The 14,780-nt window shown below is 38.1% G+C and overlaps 1 protein-coding gene across 2 annotated transcripts in view; it reads left to right on the top strand.

The window, feature by feature from the left end:
- Positions 1-12,352, top strand: part of WDR25 (WD repeat domain 25) — a gene marked incomplete at both ends in the record, with an annotated part of 68,924 nt that extends 56,572 nt beyond the window's left edge. For both annotated transcript variants that reach the window (XM_082000002.1, XM_082000001.1), the window contains 3 exons: positions 8,668-8,838; positions 11,606-11,746; positions 12,131-12,352. In XM_082000002.1, the coding sequence (XP_081856128.1) occupies positions 8,668-8,838; positions 11,606-11,746; positions 12,131-12,352 (534 nt within the window). The remainder of the gene's footprint in view (positions 1-8,667; positions 8,839-11,605; positions 11,747-12,130) is intronic.
- Between the last annotated feature and the right edge of the window lie 2,428 nt (positions 12,353-14,780).

The raw sequence follows: 14,780 nt of genomic DNA, 5'->3' as shown, positions 1-14,780 counted from the left end.
ACAGCTTGTTAACTGCTCAGTGAAATGTAAAGTATACAGGCATCTCAAAATCACAGAGACAAGTAATCAAAGCCTGAAAAAAAAAAAGAATAAAAGAGGCAGTTGAATAGCATGTAGAGATTTATTATGGTGGTATTTCTTTCTGTTTGTGTTAAACCCAGTTTTGTCTCTCTGTTGAAGAGATTATTCTGGAGATCTTATATTGCTGTATAACAGATTGATTGAATTTATGAAACATTTGGAAAATGTTTATAGAGAATTTATGAAAAGACCAGGAAGCCTGGAAGTGAGCTGCTATGTTTAAAAAAAATATTAAAAAATCACTGCAGTGTCAACCGAGGAGAGAGCATCATATTTAACAGCTCCCATGGGATATTTGGACCTCGGAGCTGAACCTAGAAAAACCCTGTAAAAAGCCCTGTAAAAAGAATTGTGCAATAACACCGAGAGCTTAAAGTAGTTATGTGTTTTAGAAGTATTTCCTTTCTCTGAGCTGTGGAAGAATTTCTTAAGATGTTCAGCACAAGCCAATGGAATTACATAGTCACTCTCCATTTTGGCTGATCTACATTAGCTTTTCAGACAGGAGACAATATATATTCCAACATTTATTCTACCTGAAATTTTAATATTCCTTGAAATACCAAAGAGAGCAAAGGGTTGAGACTTGTATCCTTTAGCTCAGCAGTAAGGACTTTATTGTGTTCACAAAAGAAAATATGGTTACAGGTAATTTTTTTATTTTTAATTTGGGTTTCTAAGCTTACACAGATGTAATATCAGAACACGACTACAACTGTAACTGTCTTGTTAATACTTTTAAAGGAGCTAAAGTTCCTTATATCATGAGGGAATTGTCAAACTGAATTGAAAAGATTTATTTACACGTGTCAGCAAGTTTTGCATAGTGTAAAGCAGGGATGCTATTAGCTCTGCTGGAAAGACATACACCACTCAAGAACTTACATCTGAATGTATTCATTTAAATTTTCTAAATGTATCCATATAATTATTTTTGAGTTTTGCATATTTTTACCTTTTATTTACATTCTGCTTTGATTGATAAAACTCTTAACATTTTGTAAGCATTCAGGAACTTGTTCTTTATCACGTGCGTACAGCAACGCAAGGAACTCTACAGGCAGAGAGCTCACTAACTTTTTTTTTGGACTCTGTTAAAAATAGAGGAATAATTTATTCATCTGTTGGATGTAGTCTGTTTTTGATCTCTTGTCTGTTCACGGTCATGTGCTCTGTCTCATAAACCACCGAGGCCCGGTGGAGCTTTGGCAGGAGCTATCTGCAATGGCTGTCAGAACAGCAAGCCCTGACGAAGCACCGTGCGGTAATCTGGAGAGGGGTAAGTGGAAGGCGACAGGGCTGTGGCTCTGATCTTTAAGCAGTACTTGAAGTTCTTGGACCTCATAAATGCAAATCCACTGCTTATGTTAAAGAGAGGAAGGGCATCGAGCAGTGGAGAGTCAGTAGTACGACCTGACACAGCCACAGAACAGGCTTTGAGGGAAAGATTAGTTAAAGATATAGGGATGAGTGAAATAATAATTTAAAAAAATAGTTCTAAGAGTTAAGCAAAGGTAGATTGTGTGAAGCTTACTTGCTGTCACTCTACGATTTCTTTGTTGGACTTTGATACAGCAATTAGAGAAGCGGGAGCAGGCAGGGACTAACCTAAATGTTGTAAAATGAGAAAACTAACTAAAGGGGGGGTTCTCAAAAAGGCAAGCTGACTGGGAGGAATTTAGTGAAGTGCTTCAGCAATGGCTCCAAATGGAGACAACATTTGATATTTTATTTTTGAAAAATGTTTGTTACAGAAAGTAGGGTGCTAGCACAATCAATAGTAGTAATAATAATATTAAAAAAGAATAGGATATCATGCAGGAAAAAGAACAATGACTTATTAGAAGTGGGAGGAGTACAAATGAATTCAAAGGTTCAGTCTTTTGGGCTTAATAACGAAATTTTGTCAGGACATAAAGAAGATTTCAAAAAAGACGAATATAAAATCGGTCTGTTGGAGTGACAGAAAAATTTAAGGAAAACTTAGATTTGAAGATTTACACAAATTGTAAATCTTATAAGCTATAAAACAAATTAACTAGAAAAATGGTAGAAGCACTTAATTTGAGCTTTTAAAATTAATCTGGAAATGCACTGCAGAATTTTTATTATTAACAGAGGACAAGGCGGAGTAACAAAAAGGTTGGGTTTTTTCCCATCTTGGTTTTTTATTCTAGATTGAACATTGTTTAGCTGCAAAATTGCAACTATCATCTATAGCTTTATGCTTAAAAAGAAAAAATGGAAGAGATGCACTTTATGTTGTTGAGCTACTTCTCCATACTTGAGTTTATAAAGAAATAAGCCTAAGTTGTTCAAGCACAGTTACAAAAATTAATAAATTTAGAGTGCAAGTGCAGTGCATTTGTTTCCTTGGAAACATTCTCTTGCAATTTCTTTCAGATGAGATGCAGTCATTTGAAGTAGCATGTATTTAGGAGACCTAATGAATTTGTCTCTGGATAGCATATAAATATCAAAAAAGGCTGTACAAATTGGTGGAGCTACTTGCAGTTCTGGTTTCTATAGAAACAGCCAATACATTGTCATGTACTGGTGGTATTAGGAAGAACAATGTAATTAAAATAAGATGATTTATTCAGTGCTTTGGAAAACTGAAGCTGTTCTTACCACACTGTCAGAGAAATCCTTACTGAATCTATGGGCAGAAAGTTCAAAGAAATACGGTGGAGGTACATTTGTACATGCGGAATGACATTTGGTTTTGAATGTTAACATTCAGGGGTCCTTTCTGAGTATGAAGGCACATTTTATGTGGCTGTAACACACACGTGAGCAGTCCTGCTGTGTTTATTTGGAAACCTCATACAGTGGTATCACAGATGAGAATTGTAGACCTGTCTGTGCATACAGTCTCTCCTGGGGCAACTGCTCCTGGAGAGACTGAAATGGGCCAGGAACAAAACATGCCTCCTCCTGGAGTGTGAACATTCGAGTGAGAAGCTGTTTAGGAATTGCCGTTCCAGTTTCAGCCTATTTCTAGACAAATTTTACACCCCCAGCAGCAACCAATATGCTTTTAAAAAACAAGAATATGAAAGCACAGCAAACTTATTTACCACAATTCCCAGCAATGGTTACCCAGGCCTTTCTGTCTTACAGCTTGGGGACTTTCTGCACCACAGATTCTGTCTTTATCTTTCATGGTGCTCTTTGAGTTTTCATGCTGTGGAATTGGTTGTTCTTGATTTTTTTACGTCTACAACATCCTGTAGCGAGGACATCAACTTAAATATGTCTTGTGTGAAGAAGCATCTTGTTCTGTGCATTTTGAATCTGCTTTCTGCTGTTTTGGAGTCCAAATTCTTACAATGGATGAAACCATTCACCTCCTCCATGCTGCTCAGACTTTATTTCCAGTTCTTTCAAATTCCCCTTGGTTGTCTCATTTCTGTACTGACAAGTCCTTGATTATTGCTCCTCATAGAAAAACCATTCTGTATCTGAGATGTTCCTTGTCTGTCTCCTACATACAGATTTCACTACTTATCCTATTTGAGATGGGGAGATAATTTTAAATAAAAAAATCTGATGGGAAGATACTTTTTTTCTAATAAATGGATGACACTTTCCATCACAACATTCTTGTGCCTTCCCAAGTAATCAGAAAGTTACTTTAAAAAAAAAAGTGTACGTGGTTCATAACTAAAGTCTTACAGATCAATACCAGATTAAGCTCAACCACTTCTTCATTTTAATCAGTATCCCTTTCCTTTTAATTATTCTCAAGACCCCTTGATAATCTTGAGCTGTGTCTGAAAACAGAGTGGTTACAAACAGGAAAAAAATTAAATAGAAAAGCAAAATAAGTTTTTTCAATTACATAAAGTAATACAGCCGTCATGTTAAAAGACTTTAAAAGAACATTGATCTTCTTGTCCATGATACCGTCATGTGTTTTGATTAAAATTGCCATTCTAATTTTCCAATGGAGATCAGAGACATAAATTGGATTTGTCATGTGGTTTTGTTGTCAACATGTAGCTAAAAAGCAAATAGTAGTCGTCTGCCTCAACACCTTACACTCTAGAATAGGTCAACACAAGTGGTTTGCACTACAGTAGATAAAAAACCTTCTGTTTTCTGCAAAATAAGGTTTCTCTTAAGTTAAAATGTACTTTTTATTACTAGTAGTGGTGTTGTACTGTTTCATAGAGGAAACTTAAATCAGTCCCCCATTGCATTAATGACCCAACATGCCAGTAGGAAGGGGCAGTTGCATGCCAAAGCACTCAATTGAAAAAGGTAGGACAAGAAGTGGAAGAAAAACTATGGCCATTTTTACAGGTTGGAAGCCATGGCACTGGCTGATTAAAGGTTTTTTCCATGACCATTCAGATTGCCTGTAGTCCTATTAGATTTGTTTTGAGACCTCATCTCCTGATGCTGAGGGCAACGACTATAAAAGCATGTTTCTTTCTCATCACTTGCATAAAGCTTGAAGGGATTTTAGGAGAGTGCAGTGCACATAGGTTACAGGTGACCAGCACAGAGCTGGGGTGACCAGCAGCTTCTGAATTGCTTGTGTGGAGTCTTTGAGCTTTCTTGACAAACAGAATACCAGGCATTGCATGTGCTTTATGCAGAGAAGTATTATAGAACACACATCTGAAATATATACCTTGGGTTCAGCATCACAGCATGCTTTTCAAATCACCAGAACCATAAGAATCTGTTAGAAATGGATTTAATTTGCTTAAATTACCTTTCTTGTCAAATGCCTGCAGCCATGAACTCTTGCCTTAATGAAGAACCTTTATTATTATGTTGGATTGTGTTGACACCAGAAACTCTTAGGCCTTCCTTTGAAATTATTTCTTTTATATCCAGAAAATGCTTAGATTGATGAAGCGGACTGTGGTTTTCCAATGCTTATGGGTGATAAATCTGCAAATAGAAAAAGAGCAAAAGCTGGTATTAACAAACTAAAGACGGTGGGGTAGGGAAACTGGTGCTTTCCCCAAGCAAGTTCCTCAAGCATGTAATGAATTAATTGTCTAAGGTAGACAAAGCAGGTTTAATTATGAGTACTTTTCTGAGCAGGGGTGTTGCAGTTAGTTGTTTTTGAAAGCTATCTTTATGGGGGAATTTAAATACTATGTATATCAAGCTCCCAGCTGCTATTCAAAGTGTTTATTGTTCTCTGAGTCGTTCTTACTATGTGGTTTGAAGAGTAAACAGCATAGTTTTTCTGAGATATGTATCAAACATACAGAAAAATATGGTCTATTGTACTAATTTTTATAAAGACAGTTTCCTGTTGCAGAACTAAGATAAACATTTGTGTATTGTAATTTGATTAGGTATCCTATAAAATAACAGACAAGCAAATATATTTAATGATTAGCAGTGAAAAATGTTTAAATTGATACTGGCAGTTTATGTAAGAGCCCAACAGGATTTCAGCAAAAATTAAAAGTATGTGGACATTACCAACTTCACAATTGCTTCTTTTTCCTTACTGAGAGATGTCTGTTGCTCCAAAAACCGTTAAAAACAAGTCCCAAACCTAATTCCTAACACCTTAACAGTGCTGGACACAGTCTATGTATGGATACGTACCTATATACATTTCACAAGGCTTTTTTTAGAAGATGAAGACCCAAACAGTATGCCTGAGTTTTTCATCTTTAAAATGAGAAAATATTAAAGAATCACTACTGTGAATCACTGTTTGGGACTTTATTATCATTTATTGCTCTATATTGTTCTTAATTTCTCAATCAGCCTTTGTTTCTGCCTCCCTGTCCCTGTTTCTACACATTTGTGCTGCTCCGTGCTCTGATCTTGCCGACTCTCCAGTTGGGACTTGCCACTTCTGTGAAGGTGCCTGCTGCTAAGTAGCTCCCTCCTTCAGTCTGTCGGGGTGGTAGAGCCTTTTCTGTCCCCTCCTCTCAATTTAACTTTATTTCAGTTCTCCTGCGGGTCCTCCAGCTGTCAGATTTCTGTATGGTTTTCCATTTCTCATTCCAGGCACCTGTTATATTTTATGGTGGGGTTTTTTTTTTGTTTGTTTCCTTTTTTTTTTTTTTAAATTTTGCTCCTACAAAATAGCTTCATTTTCTACTTTACTAATGAACTATGAACTTCCTTTTATAACTCTGTGAAGAAATAGCTATGCATGGTGATTTCTCCATAGAGAAAGTGGAGGCTATAAATATGCAAATATCACTTTTGGCTTTACAAAGTTTAATTGCCTTGTGTATTATGTAGATTCCTAGGATGAAAAATCTGACGAGAGCAAGTAACAAATTTGTATATTCACTGTCTTAAAAATGCAGGCAGATTGCTGAAAAGTGTGCCAGTTTTTTGAGTCTGCAGGTTTACATCTTGTTGATGTTATTACAGGGTGTGTAGGGTGCTCGCATGACTGAGGTTCTTCACTGAATGCAAACGTTGCGTTTCTAAACTGCACATTTTGCGGAGCCTGTGAAAAGCGATTGGAGCAGCTGCTGCTGCCATCCTTCTACGTGCTGAGATCACAGGAAGCAGAGCTGGAAGGGACCTCAGGAGATCATCTAGTATATCGCTACCCTAAGGCAGGATCAGATGGTTCGTAGATTTTTAAACTTGAGGCAAGAAATCAGGAAGTTCTCATGTTATGTTTGATATTTGAAATTATTTTTCTTTTATTGGTTAAAATATAATCCAGGGTATTTCACTGCGACACATGAAAATTATTTTTTCTTAAATGTATGTGCTTGCAGTATCTGTAAAAGTCTGGGCCCCGAAGTCAGTAGTCAGGAGCTATGTTGGGGGTATAAGATAGGCACTGAAATGCCTCACAAAGTTGGGAACCATTTCAGAATAATACCTCAAGCACTGTCTCTGCTCTGTTGGATTTTCTAGTGAGGTTAGAAGAAGGACTAACCTCTGAACACCCCGTTGGAAGTGCAGGATGCTATATTTTAGCTATCTTGGAGAGAGAGATTTAGATATTAATAACTAGGAGTCCTCTAGTGTCCTAGTTTTAAGGATCACCATATTCAGAGGCATGGATTGCTTTGATCTGGCCACTTGCCTTGAAGTTTTTCTTCACTGGAGGCAAATCAGAGAAAAAGAAAGCGAAGGTATTGATTTGCAAAATTCAAAGTAGACAACATAGATGCAGAATTTCATGAAGAAAGGTGGAAAGAAAGGGAACTCAAATTATTCATATATTCCTTAGAATAGTTCAAAATCTCTTACTTTTAAAGATCCAATTCACAGGCTGTTAAAATATTCATAATCCTGTGGTTGAGGACCCATTTCTGCATGGATCCAACCCACTTTGGTATAAGTTCTGAAAGAGGATTTAGATCTGGGAGCTATGGTGGTTTTGATTTGGGAAGAAAATTTGGGAATTTTGGTATTTCCTTTTACATCACAAACTTCTTTAGAGATTGTTCATATGCATTAGTTACTAGAGGATGAGGCACATAATTTACTCTTGAGGACAGATGTACTTTGAAGTATTGATGAGTCTTTGTTTCCCTGCTGAAAGAAAGATGACTCTTTCTTTCCCTGTGATTTCAGCGGGGTGGCAGAAAAAGCCTCTGCTTCAGCAGAAGCGGCAGAGACTGCCCCTTGCCAGGACGGTCAGTAGGCAGATGAGGTGGAAGGTTTGGGATTGAATCCCCGTAGACCAAGGGATCCAGTCCTTAAAGCATTGAACTGTTTGACAGCAGTGCTGCTGTCACCTCCATTCCCCTCTCTCTGGCAGCACTTTAAAAGTGCAAACTCTGCTTGGGTTTCTTTTTTCCAGGAGAGGGTGTCAGACCGAGTCCTTCGTGGGATTGAAGTACCTTCTGCAGGGTGAATGGGGCATCCTTCTGCTGGGCGCGTTCACGTTGGCCTTGCAGGCAGTTATTGACTGAGCGCGCAAGCTTTGCACCCTTCCTGGGGTCTCACCAACTGCAAGTTAAGCAATGACACACAACAGCATGGGACTGGGAGAGCCTTGAATCATCAAGTTTACTCATCCCCACTCATAAACAGTGATTTGTAATTAAGTCTGAATGATCAACAAGAATATTCACTCTTGCCATGTCCTTTTCATACCTATAAGTCCCAAATCCCCGCTAACCTAATTGCTTTCCTTTCCCTGGCTCTATAACTAGCTGAAGATTTTGAGAACAAATAGACCAAAAACTTACACTTCTGAACATTTCTGGAAGGAGGAAGGAGAGCTCCTCAGGCTGATCCTCAGAGTGCTCTGAATTCATCAGATAGAAGGGATTTTGTGTAGACTCAGCTCCACAATATTGTGTTGTCTAAAGTTATTTTTGGATCTAACTCTAATTCCTTGGGGATTTATAACAGAAACTTATGTATATATAAATACAATATATAAATTGTACAAACTGATGCTTTCTTTTATCTCATTTAATATTCCTATGCGTGGACTCTTTACATACATTAACAAGCTATTTAATACACTAGTATTTCAACATTTTAAAATTAGTTACTTTTTCACATTTTGAAATAATATATAATTTGTTGGCGGTAGTTATTAATACAAAGAGAGAAAACATAGGTTATCACGTTCTTCTGATCTGTCAAAAAATAAACTTTTTTTTCCACTAGGTGTTAAGAGTGTACAAAGCTGCAGTACAACAGACATTGGATATACTCTTTCTCCCTGAAGGAAGAGAATTTCTTACAAGCACAGATGCAGTAAGCCGGGACTCAGCTGACCGTACCATTATTGCATGGGACTTCCAAAGTGCTGCGAAAATCTCCAATCAGATTTTTCATGTAAGATTAACAACTGGTATTGTTTGGGTCATGATTGAGTATTTCATGCTTGTCAGTGTTGTAAAAAAAACTTTTTGATCACACAAGATCATTGTGTGATGTATAAAGTGCTCTTAATGTAAGTTGAGGGCTTGCTTTATTTTTATATTTTAGAAACACTTAGGTATTCTTAAAAAATTACCATGAAGACTGATAGATCTTCTTGTATTAAAAATATTTACATTTCAGTGCTCATTCACAGATGTTTAAGCTATATTTAGGCAAGGCCACTGCAGTGTCATTCTAGCTTGCCAGTGGTGCATGGCAGTAGTTGCTATAGTGCCAGGTTTCTTTTCTTGCCACACCTTTTCATACATTTTTCATCAGCTGCAATGAGGGCTATTGACAAATTGAGTTTAATATTCACATAGTAATAGCACCCTGATACATGCATATAGATATCTAGTACGGCATAATTACAGAGGCAAAATTTACTTTTATCAGTGCAGGTGCGGTGTTTCTCTCAGTAATCTATCCAGGCAAGATATTTAATGGACTAAATTGTCTAGAAAGGCTGACAGCTTCAAAGGAGATTACGAAGGAGGTTAATAGAGAAATCCAACTCCTTGAGTCTTTTTTGAAAACTCAAGTCTAATATCCTATGTAATGTAATATGATTGGTTTGTATATAGGTGCTTTTCGGCTGAAATGAACAGTTCTATACTGACAAGACCATGTAGTTGATGATCTAGTGGAATTGTTTCATGTTTAATTTCCACAGTTATGTCTTTGTCCAATATTGGATCTATCAACATCTTGGATAGGCAATAGGAAAAAAAAAAAAAAAAAAAAGCTGTGCATATGTAAAGTACAGACCAGTCAGGTTCAGTATCAAGGAGTAAAAAACCAACTTTTTTCTCCTTACCCCCTGCCAAACATACAAACCACCCCCACACACACCCCTTCTCATGACTACAGCATCTCTGATATGGACTGTTTTCCCCCTTTTCTGCACTGTGAATAAACAGAACTTGGTGGTGATATTGGAAACTTCACTTTTCTGTATTTCACTTTTGAACACTTCAGGGTGGGAGAGAAGCCCTGAGCTCTCCAAACAGATTAGATCCCAACAGGACTTGATCTATTTCTTGTCTGCATTAACAAATTAATAGTTAAGAGCTCTAAAATAATCCATTACGACAGTATACCCAGCATAACAGCACAGTGCTCCTGCAGATTGCATTGTGCTTTCTGATCCCTTACTGTTAGACCCAGTTCCTCTCCTGAAGCATGCAGTGCTCTGCCACAGAGCACACTCTTAGCCAGGCACGCTGCCTAACCCTGTTTGGGTTTCTGTGCCCGATACCTTACAATGCCCAGAACTTCCTTCCCAGTTCATCACTTCTAAACCATATAAGAAAACCAGTTTGATGTTCTTCCCACTCTACCACATAGCCAATGGAGTCCAGTGGTCCCTGTCAGCCTGGTGTCCTTCATGTGCAGATGCATCCTACAGCCAAAGCTATCTTAATTTGTATTCCTGGCATCAGAATTTTTTGGGGGTTAGGCTGAAACTAGAAGAATTTTGGACCTGGTGGAAACTTGTGAGAACAGTTGATTTCTGATGCTGTCACCAGGCTGAGTTTTGAAAGTAATCTTAATTCAGTCTTAAGTAAGAACACTAGTGTCAAGCCAAGTGTTGTTAATTTTTGCAGATATTTATGAATTTACAGCCAGCAGCAGTCTACCTGGCAAATCATTGTCATAAGGAACTTCCAACTTAGTAGCTAATAATTATCCTATTTTTTTTTATGAGGGTTTTTTTTTTTTATAAGAGCTTTTATAAGCGAGAGGAGGGAGGACTTGAGAACTGTACAAGGTAGCATGGAAGGCACAGTATGGCTATGGAGGAAGGGCTCTGCGAGAAGAGGATTCACTTTCACATTCAAACTTCAGTTTTCCTTGGGCAAGAAGAGGATGGTTGAGTACCATCAGGTTGGAGTTACCATTCTGCAGCTGTTCTGCAGTATAATTATGGTTCAGAGGGAGAAGGGATTTTGGTCAGTATCTAGGCAATTGGGGTAGAGATTTGATTTGATATTTGTCTTGGTGTAAGATTTTCAGTGGATTAAAATGAGTTAAGTATCTTAGCCCTCAGCACAGGAAAGACATGGAACTATTGGAGAAAGTGCAGAGGAAGGCAACAAAAATGATCAGAGGGATGGAACACCTCTCCTATTGAAGAAAGGTGGAGGAAGTTGGGGTTGTTCAGCCTGGAGAAGAGAAGGCTCCAGGGAGACCCTTATGGCAGCCTTCCAGTACTTAAAGGGAGCCTATAAGAAAGATGAGGACAGACTTTTTAGCAGGGCCTGTTGCAATAGCACAAGGGGTAATGGTTTTAAACTAAAAGAGGGTAGATTTCAACTAGATATAAGGCAGAAATTTTTCATAATGAGGGTGGTGAAACACTGGCCCAGGTTGCCCAGAGAGGTGGTAGATGTCCCATCCCTGTAAACATTCCAGGTCAGGTTGGATGGGGCTCTGAGCAACCTGCTCTAGTTGAAGATGTCCCTGCTCATTGCAGGGGGGTTGGACTAGATGAGCTTTAAAGGTCCCTTCCAACCCAAACTATTCTATGATTCTATGATCTTTATATAATGTATATTGTGGAGATGATTTATGTATACCTTGCTTTTTATGGTCTTTCAAATATGTCAAAAGATAACCTGATTCATTTGAACAAACCTTTTGTTTCATGCAACTAAACTTTCCTTAAAATTATTTTCAGGAGCGTTACACTTGCCCAAGTCTGACTCTGCACCCAAAAGAGTCTGTGTTTGTGGCTCAGACAAATGGGAACTACATGGCTTTGTTTTCTGCCCAACGACCTTACCGAATCAACAAAAAGAAAAGATACGAAGGACATAAGGTATCCTTCTTCACCGCGAACTCAGTATCCAAGTCTAGAAGGAAGATAGATAGTACCTGTGCTTTTTAATATGTCTGCTAATAGTGTTTGATTATAAATCAGTGATAGATATTAATTGGCTTCATTTTCTTTCCCTTGTGCCAGTCTATTTTGAATCATATGTACTCAGAAGAAAATAGTTATTAGAAGACTTTATGAATACTTCATAGCTTGATTAAATAAGTTTGTGTTACAGCTGTGTTTTAATAAACACCTGGAGAATTCCTTAGTGTATATTTATTTAAAGATACACATTTTTTTCTGTGTACCATATTAATTTTCAAGTATATCACAATGAACTTTTCTAAGCAGCCGCAGGAGTTACACTGTTATTGATTTTCACAGGTGGAAGGATTTGCAGTGGGCTGTGAATTTTCTCCAGATGGAACACTTTTGGTGACAGGAAGTTCAGATGGCAAAGTGTTTTTCTACAACTATCATACTGCTCGGATTATTCGCACTTTGTCTGCACATAAAGAAGCTTGTGTGAGTGCAATATTTCACCCAGTCTTGCCATCGCTCCTTGCAACGTGTGATTGGGCTGGAGAAATCAAGATCTGGCAATAACAAGCAGAGTTTCTTTTCAAGATGTTTCCTGTTAGTCTGTCAAAGGCGTAGGGAATAAACCATGGTATGCAATGTGAAATTTTGTTGTGATGTGTTTGTAAGCAAGAGAGACTGTTGTCTTTTCTTCTATGACCTCTAAGTGTATGCTTTCATAATGCGGTTAAGATGGTTTTGTGGCTAGTTGCTGAGCAAAGTAGTGGTCTTATTTCCTTCCTTGTCACTGGTGACAAATTTCTGCCCCTTTTGTGTCAATCTTCTGGTGCTCATCTAGCCCCACCCTGGTTTGAGTGGCTAAACTTGAAGAAAATGATTGCTCTTTTCGTGTAGCATTTCACTGCAGCTTTTTTAAACCAGGTTTTCACTTGTTTAGCTCCCTGACCTGGTCACTGAAGGGTTAGACAAGCAATAGTGTAGTTCAAGACAAAACAGCTTCTACATGCAAGAAGGGGGAAGATCGCAGGGCAGGTGGGACTGCTACTTTTGGAAACGGGTAGCTGTTACCAGCTCAGCTTATTGTAAAATGCCTTCTGAGAGGCTGATCGTGAAGTCAATAAATTTGTGTTCTTGAAATCCCGATGTTTAAACTTGAGTGTTAAGCTTACATTTATGACTGTACATAAACAAAGCAAAACTATGTGTAGATGTTTTTAATGAAAAAAATAAACTTTTTTTTTGTACACGGTAGCTGTATTTCACTGATTTAGTCCTGTTGTTTTTGACAAGTTAGTATTCAAGACTATAATGGAATTGATACTTGGGGGGCGGAACAATTAATAAGCTACCCTAATTTATTGCAAACACACATGCATTTCTCCATACTTCTTGGTGGGACTTAGACACAGAAAATTGTCATCATGTTATTCAGCGCGAGGGATGTTCTTTGACATGCATGCAGGAGCTGGGCTATTCTGCAGTGAAGAGAAAGGCCGTAAGTATGTATTTACGTATGTATAGATTACTTGTAAATGTATTTTAAATTTGCATTCCCTGCACTTGTATTGCTTAGTTCTAGAATACAGGATACATTTTACATGTGTGTGTGTATAGAGGTATGTATCATTGCAAAAAATGTATCTATGCCTCACATACATAAACCATATGTATTCCCAACCTTAAATCCATATGAATATGTGCTGCCTTGCAGTGAGTGCTGTAAGCTTGGCTTGTGTTTGGTCTGATTAGTCTATAAAGGTATTTTAATACACACAGGATAACTGTGTTGAGTGAATTGTCTCTGTCGTGGAATCCAGAAGTCATGTTTAATAGCAACTTTTCCTCTGTAGCACCTTTTTATTAATCTGATTTTTTTTTATTGCCAGAAATACAAGGATTTTTAAATCATTTTTCACATATTCAGTTAAAACAGCTTTTTCAGAGATAAATTTTCGGAACACTTTTGCAAATGGCAGATTTTAATTAAGTAATGAGCAAAGTGTATTCTATCGGTTTGTACTTTGTGTTCCTTATAGCTTATAGTAAGAAATAAGCCTGTACCAAGACTGTGAATCCACAATGACAGTGTTTGAAGTCTGGATCGAAATACTGTGGCTATGTAGTTTTAATCACCTTACCAAGAGCTATGACTGTTTTTAACACAGGGCATTAAATTTTAGTGAACCAGCAATGCAACACAAGTAACTTTTTCTTCTTTTTTTTTCCCCCAGAATGCTGTTAATTTCTTGCTTCCTTGTTTGGCAATTAGCTGTTTGACGGGAGACTGAATTTTGGACTTCTCTTGTCTGTCCTTCTAGCATAGGAGCCAGCTGGACCCTTTTAGATGACAACTAGTTCAGTGATTTGATGGGTTACTTCTAATTCAAGCTGTGGGACTGGGGCTTACGGGATTCTTTCTAGAGCATCTTCATGAATGTCAGAAGGAGTTCAGCTGCAAGTGAAGTCGTAGTTGCCTGTCACTGGGCATGCTGAATCACAGCTGCACGGCCTTTCTGAAAGGGTGGCTCGGTGTCCTTCCCTCCAGGTGTTTTAGTTCAAAACGTGCTATTGCCATTTTAAAACTTCTGGTAACCAGTTGTGTCTGTATGAAGGATGGGCAGCACTGTAGTCGTGCGATGCATCCTGTTATCTCCACATGAGATCTTCTGCCTGTTATTTTATTCAATATAGTGTTGAGAAAGGCGTCTGAAATAAATGTGAGCTCATGATAGAAATGCCTTATTGGATGAGGCCCCAGCCTAGGTGAAGTCTGCTCTATGTCTGAACGAGCTCTCCGCACATTCCGCCTCAGCTGAGAGCACCTCTGGGTAGAGCGAAAGATCTGACAGAGCCGTCTTTGGGAATCATTGCACATGTTGTCTAGAAAAGTAACTGCATTTTGTAATATTACCCATGTTGTTGCTTAAGTTTAACATATGTTCTGAGGCATAATTCTGGTGTCTGGCATTTATCCGCCCTGAAATTATCTTGCAAG

The sequence above is a fragment of the Phaethon aethereus genome, assembly GCF_964289735.1.
Source record: "Phaethon aethereus genome assembly, chromosome: 5".
Lineage (NCBI taxonomy): Eukaryota > Metazoa > Chordata > Aves > Phaethontiformes > Phaethontidae > Phaethon > Phaethon aethereus.
This window is presented reverse-complemented; position numbering and strand designations above follow the sequence as displayed.